At 50.7% G+C, this 15,166-nt stretch overlaps 1 protein-coding gene across 3 annotated transcripts in view; it reads left to right on the top strand.

Annotated features, from left to right (window-relative positions):
• Positions 1-15,166, top strand: part of DPP3 (dipeptidyl peptidase 3) — a 27,600-nt gene extending 12,434 nt beyond the window's left edge. For all 3 annotated transcript variants that reach the window (XM_079105005.1, XM_079105004.1, XM_079105006.1), the window contains exons 7-18: positions 2,307-2,437; positions 2,545-2,675; positions 2,747-2,805; positions 3,679-3,873; positions 4,022-4,134; positions 4,415-4,507; positions 5,089-5,151; positions 5,244-5,368; positions 5,457-5,577; positions 6,505-6,684; positions 13,484-13,646; positions 14,600-15,166. In XM_079105005.1, coding sequence (XP_078961131.1) covers positions 2,307-2,437; positions 2,545-2,675; positions 2,747-2,805; positions 3,679-3,873; positions 4,022-4,134; positions 4,415-4,507; positions 5,089-5,151; positions 5,244-5,368; positions 5,457-5,577; positions 6,505-6,684; positions 13,484-13,646; positions 14,600-14,772 — 1,547 coding nt within the window. In that variant the 3' untranslated portion in view covers positions 14,773-15,166. The remainder of the gene's footprint in view (positions 1-2,306; positions 2,438-2,544; positions 2,676-2,746; positions 2,806-3,678; positions 3,874-4,021; positions 4,135-4,414; positions 4,508-5,088; positions 5,152-5,243; positions 5,369-5,456; positions 5,578-6,504; positions 6,685-13,483; positions 13,647-14,599) is intronic.

Below are 15,166 nucleotides of genomic sequence, written 5' to 3'. Positions count from 1 at the left end.
GGGGTGGTAATCTCAGGGGGCTTCCACTATGAGATGAAGGCAGATGTGCACAGTGTGGGTAGAAATATCCAGGCCCCATGAGGACATTTTCCAGCCCTTCTTTACCTGCCCACAGCCCCCAGCTCCCAGCCCCTGCCCCCCAGCACGCACTGCGCTATAGCGCGCTCCAGAGCGTCTGGTTCCTGTGTCCCCTCTCCAGGCCTTTGCACACTCGTTTCCTACCCAGAAGGCCCTCCAGGCCCTCCACGTTCACCCAGCCAGCTCTACCTCATCCCCAAGCCGGTGTGGACATTGCCAACACCTTGTCTTCCCACAGCCAAGTCTGTGCTGCCCTTCTCGATTCCCAGGAGCACAGTAATTCCCTGTTGGTTTTTGTTTTTCTGTTTCCCCCACTTGACTACAAGCCCCCTGGAGAAGGGATTGGGCGTTTTCAGACATCATTGTCTCCCCAGAGCCTAGCACATGCTGGACACTCAGGTGCTCAGCGTGGGAAAAAATGAAGTCAAGTGGGAACTTGCCTCCAGGTGGAGAGAATGGCGAGAGCCCAGCAGAGTGGTGGGGGAGCCACAGGGATTGGCCAGCAGTACGGTTGACTAGGAAAAGGGTGTGACCCAGGCAGAGGAGGGGATCCTGCCAGCGGAGAAGCTGGGCCTGTCCTGACACAGGATGCAGGATAGGATAGTGGTTAGGAGTGGCTCAGTGGCAGAGCACATGCCTGGCGTGCACAAAGCCCTGGATTCAATTCCCAGCACCAGGAAAACATTAAAAAATAATAATAATAATAGGGCTCTTGGGGCTGAAGCTGTGACTCAGTGATAGAGCCCTTGCCTGGCATGTGTGAGGCCCTGGGTTTGAGCCTCAGCACCACATATAAATAAATAAATAAAATAAGAGATCCATTACAACTAAAAGATATTAAAAAAAAAAAAAAGTGTGCCTCTGGAGCCATGCTGCCTGAGTGTGTTAGTTACCTATGGCTGTGTGACAAGTACTCCCGCCCCCTGAATTTAACCATACAAAACCACCTTTTCATACTTTTAGACAATGAGTCTGGAGTTGGATGGAAGGTCCAATAGTCTTCTCTTATCCATGGTTTCAAGTTACATGGTTTCAGTTCTCCACTCATGTTCAACCATGGTCCAAATATGTTGAAAGGAACATTTTCGGAAATAAACCATTCACCAGGTATAGAGGTGCATGCCTGTAATCCTAGCAACTCAGGAGGCTAAAGCAGGAGGATCTCAAATTGGGGACCAGCCTCAGCAACTTAGTGAGGTCCTGTCTCAAAAAATAAAAAGGGCCGGGATGTTGCTTAGTGGTAAAGTGCCCCTGGGTTAAGTCCCTATTACCCAAATAAATAAATAAACCATTCAGAAGTTTTAAATGATTCTTATTTCAGTATATTGTTGTTCTATCTTATTAGTAATTGTTGCAAATCTGTTACTATGCCTTCTTATGAGTTAAACTTCATCATAGCAAAACAAAATAAGTACAGGGTTCAGTTCTATCCTTGATTTTAGGCATCCACTGGGGATCTTGGAATGTGTCATCCATAAACAAAATATAGTAGTATATCCACGCATGGTGCTGCATGCTCAGGAGGCTGAGGCGGGAGGATGGCAAGTTCAAGACAAGACTGGACAAATTAGAGAAACCCAGTCTAAAAAATTTTTAAAAAGAACTTGGGGTGTAGGGAGGGAGCCCTGGGCTTCGCCCCAGAGCCACCGACAGCAGTGCCATGGTTTCCCTTGCTTTTGCGATGAACCACCACAGATTTACTCCTGTGCAGTTCGGAGGTCCAGATCTACGCTCCATTGTCAGCTGGAGCCCTGGGGGGCATTTCCGTGGTTCTTGCAGCTCCTGGAAGGCCTCCTGCATTTCCTGGCTTGTGGCCCCTTCCTCACTGCACCCCAGCTTTCTTCTGCCGCCTCAGCTCCCACCTGTCACCCCTGCCTCCCCATGAGGACCAGTGTGATCAGTGTTAGAATGTGACTCTAAACATAGGCTGCTTCCCTGGGTTTGTGTCACTGCTCTGTCACCTGCTATCAACATGACTTGAGAAAACTTTATTAACTTCTCAGTGCCTTAGTTTCCCCTCCCCACCCAGGCTGGTACGAGGATTAAATAAGTTAACACATGTGGGCACTTAGAACGTCCCACATCACATATTCCTTTAAAGTGAGAGTTCCTGCTGATTCCTGCTGGCAGTGGGGAGCCACTGGTGATCTTAGCGTAGAGTGCGGTGGTGAAGAGCCCGCTGAGTATTTTATACTGGCCTCTTCCCTCAGCAGCCCCTCTTTCCTCAGACCCTGCTCTAGATTCTGAAGTGACTTCCAAGCTAAAGAGCTATGAATTCCAGGGGAGCCATTTCCAGGTGACCCGCGGGGACTACGCCCCCCTCCTCCAGAAGGTGGTGGAGAACCTGGAGAAAGCCAAGGTAAGGCTGGCTGGGCTGAGGGGTCTGGGCTCAGGACCCCCTGGGCAGTTGATGGGGCCTGGGGGCAGGTGGGTGACCTCAGGCTGACCAGACCCGCTCACCCCCAGGCGTACACAGCCAACAGCCACCAGGAGCAAATGCTGGCCCAGTACATCGAAAGCTTCACCCAGGGCTCCATCGAGGCCCACAAGAGGGGCTCCCGCTTCTGGATCCAGGACAAAGGCCCCATTGTGGAGAGGTGAGGTGACTGCCTTCCCTTCCCCGCCCCTCCTGCCCACCCTCTTCCATCTGCGCCTCTCTCTCCCCCAGTTACATCGGCTTTATTGAGAGCTACCGTGATCCCTTCGGTTCCCGAGGAGAGTTTGAAGGTAACTTGTGGAGGGCATGGGGAGGTCAGGTTGGGATCCCTTTCCCCCAGGCCCAAGTTTCTGTTCCCAAGTGTCCCCTTAGGGATCTCCCCTCCCTGCTCAGGAGTAATAACAATAACAACAGCCTTACAAAATAAAACCACTTACCACGTTTTGGGCACTGTCACGGGACACTCACCTGTGCAGATTCACTCAGACGTCATCATCTGGTGAGAATTTTCATCAGTTGGTGACTGAGCCCAGGCACCCTGGCTCAGAGCCACCTTGCTTTACTGCCTCTGGAGTGTGGTCAGGGCACAGACTTCAGGCAGATAGACGGTGTTTTGAGCCCAGCTTTGCCTGTCACCAACTCTGTGACCTGGGCCACATAACGTGGCCTCTGAGCCTCAGTGAGAGCATGTATGCAGACTGCTGTGCTCCAAGAAGGGACACCAGGACTGCGAACCTGCCCCCAAGCTGCCTCAGCCGCCTCCCCACAGCCCCTGGGACCCCCCGTGCGGGTAGTGTCCAGCCTGAGGATGCAGACTTGTCTGGGCCTACTTTTGTCCTCCGCAGCCCCGAATGGAAGTCTAGGCATCCAGTTGCAGAGGCCAGGGATTAGCCCAGAGGAGGGAGGGTGGCTCCCATAGCCCACTGGGGCTTGTCTTTGGACCACAGATCCAAGCCCCAGAGCCCGAGGGGGAGAAGGGTTCAGTACCTGCAGCTTTCTTCTCCAGGGCCTGGGCAGTGGGGCTCCAGGGGCGCTCTTGTCTCCTGCAGCTAGCGCAGGGCCACCACACACAGCAGGCATTGAAGTGATGGCCACAGGGGTTGAATTGGGTGGAGTGGATCCCTGCCAGGACCCTGCCAAACCAGCCTGCCCCTGCCCTGCAGGCTTTGTGGCCATGGTGAACAAGGCCATGAGCGCCAAGTTCGAGCGGCTGGTGGCAAGCGCAGAGCAGCTGCTGAAGGAGCTGCCCTGGCCGCCAGCCTTCGAGAAGGACAAGTTCCTCACCCCGGACTTCACCTCCCTGGATGTCCTGACCTTCGCTGGCTCCGGCATCCCTGCTGGTATCAACATCCCCAACTGTGAGCATCCTTGGAAGCCTCACCCGGAGCCCTGTGGGAGCGGCCCCTCCCTCCACAAACCGCCCTGCCCCGGGCATCTGCCTGCTGCTCTTCTCCCCTGACACTGGACCTTCGTCCTCTCTGGCCCCCTCCCGGCCTTTTCTTGCAGACGATGACCTGAGGCAGACCGAAGGCTTTAAGAACGTGTCACTGGGGAATGTGCTGGCTGTGGCCTACGCCACCCAGCGGGAGAAGCTTACGTTCCTGGAGGAGGAGGACAAGGTGGGCACCAGCAGCCTATGGCAGGGACGGCAGGCTTTGGTCACAGCTTGGCCATCTCCCTTCCAGTGACTGCAAACCACCATGGAGCCTGTTTGCTCCCTGGTCACAGGACAAAGGTGTCCCTCCCTGCTGGGGTGTTGCCGGGACAGGGTGGGCTGTGTGGGGTCGAGGCTCACTCGGCCTCCCCCGAGCACGTGCACGGCCATGGGCCTTCCACCTGCAGACCTGCCCGGTGGCACTCCAGGACACGTGGCAGTAGGGACTCTGCTTGTCTTGGCAGGACCTGTACACCCGCTGGAAGGGACCCTCTTTTGACGTGCAGGTGGGGCTGCACGAGCTGCTAGGCCACGGGAGTGGCAAGCTCTTTGCACAGGTGAGAGGGCCGCCCGGTGACAGGCCGACAGGGGGAGCGACTCTGCCTTGCACAGGAGGCTTTGGGGAAAAGGGCTCCCTGTCTTGTCCTCCCCCAGGATGACCCAGGAGCTCAGGGGTCTCCAGAACAGTTCTGTTGGTGGCCTTGAACCTGGAAGAACTGCTGAGGGAGCCACCTGGAGGGTGTGACTTGGCAGCTCAGGGACAGAGGCTGGGAGGGTCAGTCTTTGGACCGTGCCGAGGCTGCAGCACTGTCTGTCTCCACGCTGCTAGTCTCTGAGCCTGTACCTCCTGGGTATTCTAGGAAGTCACTTATCCCCAGAGCTGTCCCAGTCTCTCACAGTGTGTTGCAGACCTTGACACCCCTATGGGAGTATGGGAATGGTGGCCGAGGAAGCTGTGGCCCAGCATGGAGCCATGCAGATGAGCTGAGTCCTAGGATTGAGGTTGCAGGCATCGGTGTGGAGCTGGACCTGTGCCCCTGCTGCTCCCTGGCTTGCCTTTCTGAGCCACGCCGTGGCCTAGGGACCCCAGAGCTGAAGGTTCCCACCTTGCTTACCCATGTTCACGACCATTCTGCAGGATGAGAAGGGAGCGTTCAACTTTGACCAGGAGACAGTGATCAACCCAGAGACTGGGGAGCAGGTGAGGACCACCTTGTGGAGCCCAGCCTCTGTGGAGTCCAGGGTACTGGGTGCAGGCAGGGGCAGGGCCTGATTCCTGGCTCTCCCTCCCAGATCCAGAGCTGGTACCGGAGTGGGGAGACCTGGGACAGCAAGTTCAGCACCATTGCCTCAAGCTACGAAGAGTGCCGGGCGGAGAGCGTGGGCCTCTACCTCTGCCTGAACCCCCGAGTGCTGGAGTAGGAGCATTGGGCATGCGGGGGCGAGGGTGCGGCGGGGAGGGCAGGGCCGCCCTGACCGAGCCTGCTCCCGGCCCTCCTCCCCCAGGATCTTCGGCTTCCAGGGGGCCGAGGCAGAGGATGTGATCTACGTGAACTGGCTCAACATGGTTCGGGCCGGGCTACTGGCTCTGGAGTTCTACACCCCGGAGGCCTCCAACTGGCGCCAGGTGGGACTGGGCCTCCCTCGGAAGGCAGAGGGAGCCAAGTCAGAATCTGGGTGCAGGGATGGGACAATGGTACTCACCAGGCAGGCGGACGGGGTTGAGCCCCAGAGTCCACTGTTGGCGGCACGAGTCATATCACTGCAGTGAGCTTTGGTGCCCCCGCCCTAGTGAGCACCTTTCAGGGTGATCAGGGAGACAGTTTGCTGTCACTAACAGGTGCCCAACTGTGCCCCAGGCACAGTGCTCAGCTTGGGGCACGAGGGAACTGTTGTCCCCGCTGTCAGCCCAGGGGAGACGCCTCTATTATCCTCACTTCAGGATGAGGAATTTGAGGCAAAAGTGATTCATTAACTTGCTGCTAAGGAAGAGCCAGGGTTCAGATCCCCGCCGTCCACCTCCAGAGCCACTCGAGTGGTCTGCTCAGTTATGGCATGGACTTTGGGAAAAGGGTAAATAACAGCAACATTTTAACAACATCGAGAAAGTGCTTTGAGGAGGCAGTGTTGTGTTATCAAAAGTAGACACATTGCAGAATCTGAAAACTTGGATCTGAGTCCTGGCTGTTTCTTTACCAGCTGTGTGGCCCTGAGCAAGTCACTGTGCCTCTGGGCCTCTGCTTTGTTATCTAGAAACTGGGGATGATGGTGCCTAGTTGGTCCTGCTGTTGAGCAGGAGGTAAGATTATGGAGCAGAAAGTGCTCAGGGTCCTGGCAGTGAGGATCCTTCAGGGTAGCTGCTGTCCTCAGAAGGGTCTGGAGGAGCAGGGACATGCTAAGTGACATAGGCGACCAAGAATACCAGGTCCTGCCTGGGAGTAGTCTCCCTGTCTCCCCGGGCTGATAATTGACAGTGAGCACCTGCGACAGATCAGGCCTGGGGTCAAGCATTTGATATTATCTACAGATGACCTCTTCTCTCCTGCCCTGGTAGGCTCACATGCAGGCCCGGTTTGTGATCCTGAGGGTCTTGCTGGAAGCTGGCGAGGGACTTGTTACTGTCACTCCCACGACAGGCTCTGATGGCCGCCCAGATGCCCGCGTCCGCCTGGACCGTAGCAAGATCCGGTCTGTGGGCAGGCCCGCTCTGGAGAGGTTTCTACGGAGACTCCAGGTGAGTGAAGGCCTCATGCCTTGGAGCCCCCAGCCTCTGCCCATCTTCCCATGCTGCTGACGCCACCTCAGGGCTCAAGGTTCATTCCCTCATTCATTCAGCAAACGTCCCCCTGTGATCAGGTTCTTACACAATGGGGAGGGACAGAGAACAAGGAAGCAAAATAAAACTAGAGACTAAAAGTCATTATGACTGAAACACAAGGCAGCTTCTGGGGTTGGACCCTGGAATAGAAGAAGGACCTAGTGGGAAACCTAAATGGAGTTTAGAGTTAACGATAATGACTAGACCGGGCGCGGTGGCGCACACTTGTAATCCCAGCGGCTTGGGAGGCTGAAGCAAGAGGATCTCATGTTCAGAGCCAGCCTCAGCAAAAAACGAGGTGCTAAGCAACTCAGTGGGACCCTGTCTCTAAATAAAATACAGAACAGGAACTGGGGATGTGGCTCGGTGGTCAAGTGCCCCTGAGTTCAATCCCCGATACCCCCTCCAAAAAAAAATAGTTTTGACCAGCTACCTAAGAGGTAACAAGGAGGGAAATTGCACTTGAGGCTACGGGAGCTCACCAGACTATCTGTGCAAATTCACAGTAAATCTTAAGTCACTCCAAGTTAAAGTTTATTACTTATAACAAATCATTAGATGGAAGAATCAAATCTACCAACCCCAACGCCAAATTGAACTGCAACTGAGGATTGAACTGGCACGGAACTTTCTGGGAGCCCCTCTTAAAGACTGAGCCAAGTGGTTCTCTGTATTAGGAAAACCATACAGCACCATAGTGTCCTCAGCAATAATTGTACAGAAGTTATGAAATACCGAATCATCTTGGGTGTAGCTGTTTGTCATATCAGCCCCATTACAGCTAAGGGCAGAGCCGTGGGACTGCAGGCAGGGACAGCTTTCAACAGGGATCCCAAACTGCCATATTTTTGGCTCACCTGGTTTGATAAAACTTGCAAAAGTTAGGTGTAAATCTACATTGCTGGTTTCTCAGAAGCAACCACAGGCTTAATTCCCACTTGAGGAACTACCTAGGGAGCTCGGCCACTGCCTTGGGCCTGACAGTGCAAGGGCTCTGGTTTGCAAGGTGCCCACTGTTTCTGGTCACTCCAACAGTCCGCCTTTTGTGTGTGTGGGTCTGTGTCTGTGGATCCAGCTGGCTGCACAGTGTAGTACGGTCGTTCTCCTCGTCATTGTTCACTGAACCACTGTGTGCACAGCATTTACCTTTCCTTAGTTAGGTGTTAGAAGTGATCTAGAGATTACTGAGGCGGGTATCTGAAGCAGGGAACTTGAGCATCCATGGATTTTGTGTCCCTGGAGGATCTGACACCACGCCCCTGTGGGCGAGGCCTCCGCTTACCTGACTCATTCGCGGAGGACTCGGCCTGCCTCCCACAGCATCTGTGTCGCCAGCTCTCTTGTTTGAACTCCCGGGATCTGACAGGTCAGCCTGATTTGTGGGTACTCAGCACCTTGTAGGTGTTAAGAGCTATTAGGAGGGAAAGTGAGCCTTTCCGCAGGGGCTCCCAGTTGGTTCTGTTTGCTCCACTGCTAAGGAAAGTCATTCTAATCCTGCGTCTAGAGAGGGCCCTACCTTCAAAGCCTGCTTTGTCACTTGTAGATGGACAGAACGAACAAGGGTCAAACCGGCAAAATGTCAGATAGTTAGTAGAGAACCAAAGGGAGCTCCTTGGAAATAAACTGGGTAAACTGGGATTTTAAAAGACAGACTAACTAAGGCAGAATAAACAGGTTTTAGATCCAGCTGACAGTAAAAGAAATTACAAACCATGTAACACAGAGAAACAAAGATAGGAAATTTAAGAGAAGCTAAGAGACATGGAAGAGAGGGTGAGAAATTCTAATGTACATCTAAGTTCCAAAGGAAAAGGAAAGACATGGTATAAGGAACATGAGTAGAGCTAATAGCTGAGAATAACAGAATTGATTAAAGACATCACTTCATAAATCCAGAAAGCTCAAAAAAAATAAATAAATAAAATAAAGAAACAACCAGGAAGGACAAGTGAAGCCCCTACTAGAAACACCATAATGATACAAAATATCAGAGCTGGAGAAAATCTCGAAACAGCTGAAGAATAAAGACAGACTGCCTTAAAAAGAAACGTAATTGGACTGAGAGCTTACTTAGCTACAGAGGAAGCCAGGGGACAGTGGAATCACATCTGCAGAGCGCTGAGTGGATTACTGTCAGTGCCCAGTAAACTCATCTTTCAAGAACAGGAGTGACTAAGCAGTGGTTAGCGCTTGCCTGGCCTTCCCCAGGCCCTGGGTTCCATGCCCAGCTCTGCAGAAGAAAGAGCAACAATGAATTAAAGGCAGGTTTAAACAAGCAGAAACGGCTTCCATTAACAAACCTTTAGTAACAAAACTTCTATAGGCTATGAGGAAAGAAGAGGTGGCCAGCTCCAGGGAGAAGGTTTGATAACCCCAAAGAAACCGTGTAACACAAATAATACTAAATACAAGGGTTAAAGGTACAATTCGAACTTTGTATATCAATACAAAATTTCAGTTTGTGGGGTTACAAAGGAGCTTTAAGCACTGGACCACAGCAGCATACAGGTCATGGAATAGATACTCTTGTGGTATGTTTATAATTTGGGAGAAGGATGGAAAGTTCCACCGATTTTATTAAATGCACTTGTCATAATTTCTAGGGTAAACACTGAAATAATAAAAATAGAGTATAATTCTAAAATTCATCCTAAAAGCAAGAAAGAAGGGGGGGGGGAACTATCAGACCTACAACTTTATAACAAAAACAAATAATCTGATTGAAAAATGGGCAGAGGACCTGAACAAATGACCCACAAGTGTATAAAAAGATGCTTGACGTCACTAATCATTAGGGGAATGCAAATCAAAACCACAGTGAGGTATCACCTCACATTGGATGGGTATCATAAAAACAATAAGAAGGAGGAGGTGGAGGAAGAGGAGGAGGGGGAAGGAGAAGGAGAAGAACCAAAAAATAGAAGATAATAAGAAGAGATCCCTTTACATCCATGTTTATTACAGTATCATTCACAACAGCCAGGATGTGGAGATGACTTAAATGTTTGTAATTATTGGGAAAAGGTGGTGTATCCATGCAGTGGAATATTATACAGTCTTTAAAAAGGAAGAAAGCCCTGCTCTATACAACAGCATGGCTACACCTTGGAGACACTGTGCTAATGAAATTAGCTAGCCACAGAAAGACAAATGCTATGCGTTTCTACTTTCGTGAGATTTCGAAAATAGTTATAAATATTCTAGAAGCAGAGAGTAGAATGGTGGTTGCCAGGGGCCCAGGGGAGGGGACATGAGTTTTCATTTCAACAGTTATAAAGGTGCAGTTATGGAGGATGAGCAAGTTTTACAGATGTGCTACAGTACCGTGTCTGTAATTTACAGTCTTGTATGCTTGAAAATAGGGCCAGAGGGTGGATCTCATATTAATTGTTTTACCACAATGTAAAAAAAAAAAAAAATTAAAGTATGAGACATGGATTACAAAGAAAAAAAGGAACAGAAATGGCAGGGATGTAAGAAGCACAGAATAAGTAGGTAGAAAGAAAACTCCAGAATGTTAGTAATGAAAATGCACACTAAGCTCTTTAGCTCACCAGACTCAGTTTAAAACCCGGATTTTAATCTCTTTACTGGGGAAAGCCTTTAAAAAAAGGGACATAGATTGAGTGTGAAGGATAGGAAAAATATATTAAATGAAAGAAAACTATAGCTATATTAAATCCACAAGAAATAGACTTCCATACAAAAGCATCACTACAGACAGAATAAGATCTAATGGTGATGACAACAAAAGGTTCGACTTAGAAAGATGTAAGAATTTTAAACGTGTGTCAAATAACACGGCGTCATTGCATCAACGAAAATGTTCCACATTACCAGGGAACTGGACTGACCTGCTGCCAGAAGGGGAAGAAATTTCTCCCTAAGAAATTGTGAGGTCAAGAAGACAAGCAGTAAATCGGGTCTAGAAGATTTGACAGAGTAGGTAATAAGATTTATCTAGTAGATGTGTAAAAACCACCAACGGTTGGAGAAGATGCTTTTCAAACTAATAAAAAGGAGCCATCGCCAGGCACAGTGACGTACACCTGTAATCCTAGTGACTCTGGAGGCTGAGGCAGGAGGATTGTAAGTTCAAAGCCAGCCTCAGCAACTTAGCAAAACCGTCGCAAAATAAAAAAGGACTGGGGATGTGGCTCAGTGGTTAAGCTCCCCTGGGTTCAATCCCTGGTACAAAAAAGGGGAAGGGGGCATCATGAGCCATAGAGAGAGGGTGTTGCCGTTAGCACTCAACCCCACAGTGAGCATATTCCCTGACTGATGTATTTAAGTTAGGAGTTGAGTGTAAATTAGATCTGAACAGAGACTGGAAATCACTAGAGCTGACCATAACAAGTCAACATGTGTGTGTTGTGACTGAGGTGGTGCCTAACCGCTCTCCGTGCGTGGACCACGTTCTGCCTGGTGTGGGGGCAGGAAGGGACCAGTGCAGTGGAGCCAAGGATGCGGGCATGAGACTGGAGTGGCAACTGCTGCTGAGCTGCCGAGATGGGTCATCCTGGTAGAGAAGCAGATTGGGACTCTTCCTTGTTCCAGTCACACAGTCACCCGAAGACATCAGAGGCGTAAAGGTGAAGTAAGGTTTACACTCCCAGAAGAGTATCTCCATTGCTTCGGGGTGCAGAATTCCTCAAACCTGAACAGCCTGAGCCAGCAAGGAAAAGACCGCACCCCTTGACCACAGGAAAAGTAGTCTGTTTACCTGCTGCTGTAAAGACGACGAGAAGACACATCTTCAGCTAGGCTGGGCACACGCCTGTACTAAAAATGTTCCTGCTTCTGTTGCCGTAGCGCGCGCCTGGGACCCAGCAACTCAGCAGCCTGAGGCAGGAGGATGGCAAGTTCACGGCCAGCCTCACAATTTAGTGGGACCCTACACAACTTAGCAAGATCCTGTCTCAAAAGATTAAAAAGACTGGGATGTGGCTTGGGGGTAAAGCGTCCCTGGATTCAATCCCCCTGCCAAAAAAGTTTCCTATCTAAACTATGTAGGGATTCTTTTCAAAAACTGAAGAAAAGATAACCCAAGCGAAAAAAAAGCAAAAACGAACAGAAGAGAAGGAAATGAATAGGCCACCACCTTACAGGAAGATGTTCAGCCTGGCCAGCCATCAGGGAAGTGCGACTTAAGCCACATGAGATACAGTTTTTACTAACCAGCTTGCAAAAATGTAAAACTGCCAGCATCCACCTGGTAGACTGAGCAGTGATTACAGTCATCCCCCTTACCTGGAGGATGGCGAAACTGCAGATTAGCAAACTCTAAGACTGTTTCATTGTTTTATTTCCTATTTATTCATTGCCCTCAACTCCCTTGGGGACTGTAAATTGGTGCAACAGCTTTGGGAAAAGTTAGCATCATTTTGGCGGGGGGGGGGTTGTCACCCGGGATTGAACTCAGGGGCACTCAATCACTGAGCCACATTCCCAGCCCTCTTGTATTTTATTTAGAGACAGGGCTTCACTGAGTTGCTTAGGGCCTCACTTTTACTGAGGCTGGTTTTGAACTCACTGATCCTCCTGCCTCAGCCTCCAGAGCCACTGGGATTACAGGCGTGGCCACCGCACTCAGCAGGCATCATCTTTTAAAGTGAGCAATCATGTAACCAACAGACCATCGATTCTAGAAAAATCTGTATCTCTTCATCAGGAGAAATATTAGGACGCTCACAGCAGCATTTAATACCAAAAGCCCAGATCAGGGCTGGTGTATAGCTCAGTGGTTGAATGATGCTCACATGCAGGAGGCCCCAGGTTCTATTCCAGCACCCCACAAGCCCACTGCAGGAGAGATGAAGTCGTGTGTGAGAGTGGAATACAATACAACCATGAGAAAGAGGAGGAATATAGCTGCCTGGATTGGCACAGATGAATCTCAAGCATAACAAAACAGAAAAAGTGAATCAGTATGTACAGTTCAAAAAGAGGCAAACAGGTGATTCAGCATAAACTTTGAATTTTACACGGCTGGTGGGCATATGGGCATCTGTTTCATTATCCTTTACAGCATACTGTGTTGTGTATATGAAACGTTTTATTAAAAGAGGGTGATTGGATACCTGCCTTGTCTACACATCAAGTGAGAATCATACACCTTGGCTTAGTGGGCTTTTACTATGTGCTAAGCACTTGATCTGCATTCGTCACTCACTCAGCACAACACTGAGAGAGCAGAATGTTCCCTGTTAGCCATAGCTCAGAGTGGGTCAACAACTTATCTAAGGTTACACAGCCTGTGACAGCTGAGCATTTTTGCAGATTGTCCATATGTGCTGCTGTAACAAAATGCCTGAGACTGGGTAGTTTATAAAGAGTAGACATTTATTTCTCACACTTCTGAGTCTGGGAAGTCTGAGATCCAGGGATCAACAGGCTCAGCATCTGATGAAGGCTGCTCTCCTTTTCCAAGGTGGTCTTGTTGCTTTATTATCCAGACAGGAGGAACTGTGTCCTCACATAGTGGAAGGCAGAAGGGCCCAGTCCCATTCACAGAGCCCTTGTGACCTAAGCTCTTCTAGAGGTCCACCTCTTAATACCACCACATTAGCCATTAAGGGTCAACTCTGAATTCTGGACCCAACACATTCAACCACGGCACCCACCTCTGGGGCTGGGCACAGCCAGCCGTGGCCCCTGGCAGAATCCCGTGGACATGGAGCACCCATCCTGGACACCTGTTCCTTCCTTCCTACAGGTGCTGAAGTCCACCGGGGATGTGGCTGGAGGGCGGGCCCTGTACGAGGGTTATGCAGCGGTCACCGATGCGCCCCCCGAGTGCTTCCTCTCTCTCAGGGACACGGTGCTGCTGCGCAAGGAGTCGCGGAAGCTGATCGTTCAGCCCAACACTCGCCTTGAAGGTAATGGACTTGGGGCCCCCTTGAGGGGAATCTGGGAAGGCTGCCTGGGGTGGTCCTTCCCCTGCCAGACCTTGGCATTTACCACCAACCACATGCGCGCGCGCGGGCGCACACACACGGTTGGAGGCGGCAGCAGGTCTGAGGAAGGCCAGCAGAGCATGGGCTCATGGGGAGGCCAGGCCAGTGGCTGGAGAATCATGGCTGCTGGGTGTCAGGTCAGGGCAAGCAAGGAACTGGGACTCTGCAGGCTGAGTGGAAGGAACCCAGGGGAGAACCTGGTAGTGTCCAGGATGAGGATCAGCTCCATCCTTCCTCTGCCTTCTCAAATGACAATTCCATTTCTGAAATTCCTGGCCTCTCTGCATGGCATTTGTACCTTCTGTGCCCTTGCATTTCTTCAGTCCACTGAGCCCGCTGTACCCCTGTTGCCTCGGTACACACTGCTCCCTGTGCTTGTCTGGTACGTTCAGGTTCCTGTTAAATGGCGCCTCCTGAGGGGTGCTCGCCCAACCTCTCAACATGAGGTGATCTTCTTCCATCCCTCGCTGTCCTTCAGCTTCATTTTCTTTGTGTGTCTGTCACCATTGGACATTTTCTCTTCCATCTCATCTCCATGACAGCAGAAACCGCACACTTGGCCATGGTCTAGGTATGAAGCCACTGCTGGACTGTAAGCTCCAGGAGGCCAAGGACTACAGCTGTTCCATCTAACACAGCACCTGGTGTTGATCTTAAATGATGAAAGGGAGGAGTTCCTTTAATATTCTCCCTGCAATATTTCCTTCCCTGAAAGATGACTGTGAAGACTAAGTTAGAAAACTAACTTAGACATTGAGCACAATTTGTGGCACAAGATGAGAGCTCAGTAAGAACTAGCAGTCCTGTGATGATATCACTGTGATTCTGCTTCCTCTTAAGATCTTTCTGCTGCTGTTTTCTCTGTCCACTCCCAGGCTCAGAAGTGCAGCTTCTGGAATATGAGGCCTCAGCAGCTGGCCTCATCAGATCCTTCACAGAGCGCTTCCCAGAGGATGGACCTGAGTTGGAGAAGGTCCTCACCAGGCTGGCCACAGCAGATGCCCGATTCTGGAAGGGCCCCAGCAAGGCCCAGTCTGTCCAGGCTTGACAAGATTTGTGTGGCCCTGCCCCCCCACTCCATCAAACCAGGGCTGCCAGTGGCCCTCCATTGTGTGTGTAGTTAGGGGTCAGTGGAGGGGCAGGGGCTCAGACTTTGGTGCTACCTCATCTGAGGGTGGTGACACTAACCCCTTCCATTTGTCAGCACTTTCCAATTTACCAAGTGCTTCCCCTCTATTATTTGAGCTGCACTTCCATCTGTGGAGTGGGCACACAGGGCTCCTTGTCCTGTTTCCCAGATGAGAAAACAGTAGTTCAGTGATTGGTCTAGATCCTGCAGGTGGTGTGACAAAAGCCAGGGCTCAAAACAGTTCTCACCAAATCCAGTGCTCTTCCTGTATTACTTTTATAACCAGAAAAATAAATATGAGAAACAACCACCA

Source organism: Sciurus vulgaris (assembly GCF_902686455.1).
Source record: "Sciurus vulgaris genome assembly, chromosome: 11".
Taxonomy (NCBI): Eukaryota; Metazoa; Chordata; class Mammalia; order Rodentia; family Sciuridae; genus Sciurus; species Sciurus vulgaris.
Note: the sequence above shows the minus strand (reverse complement) of the source record. Positions and strands in the feature narration are given on the sequence as shown.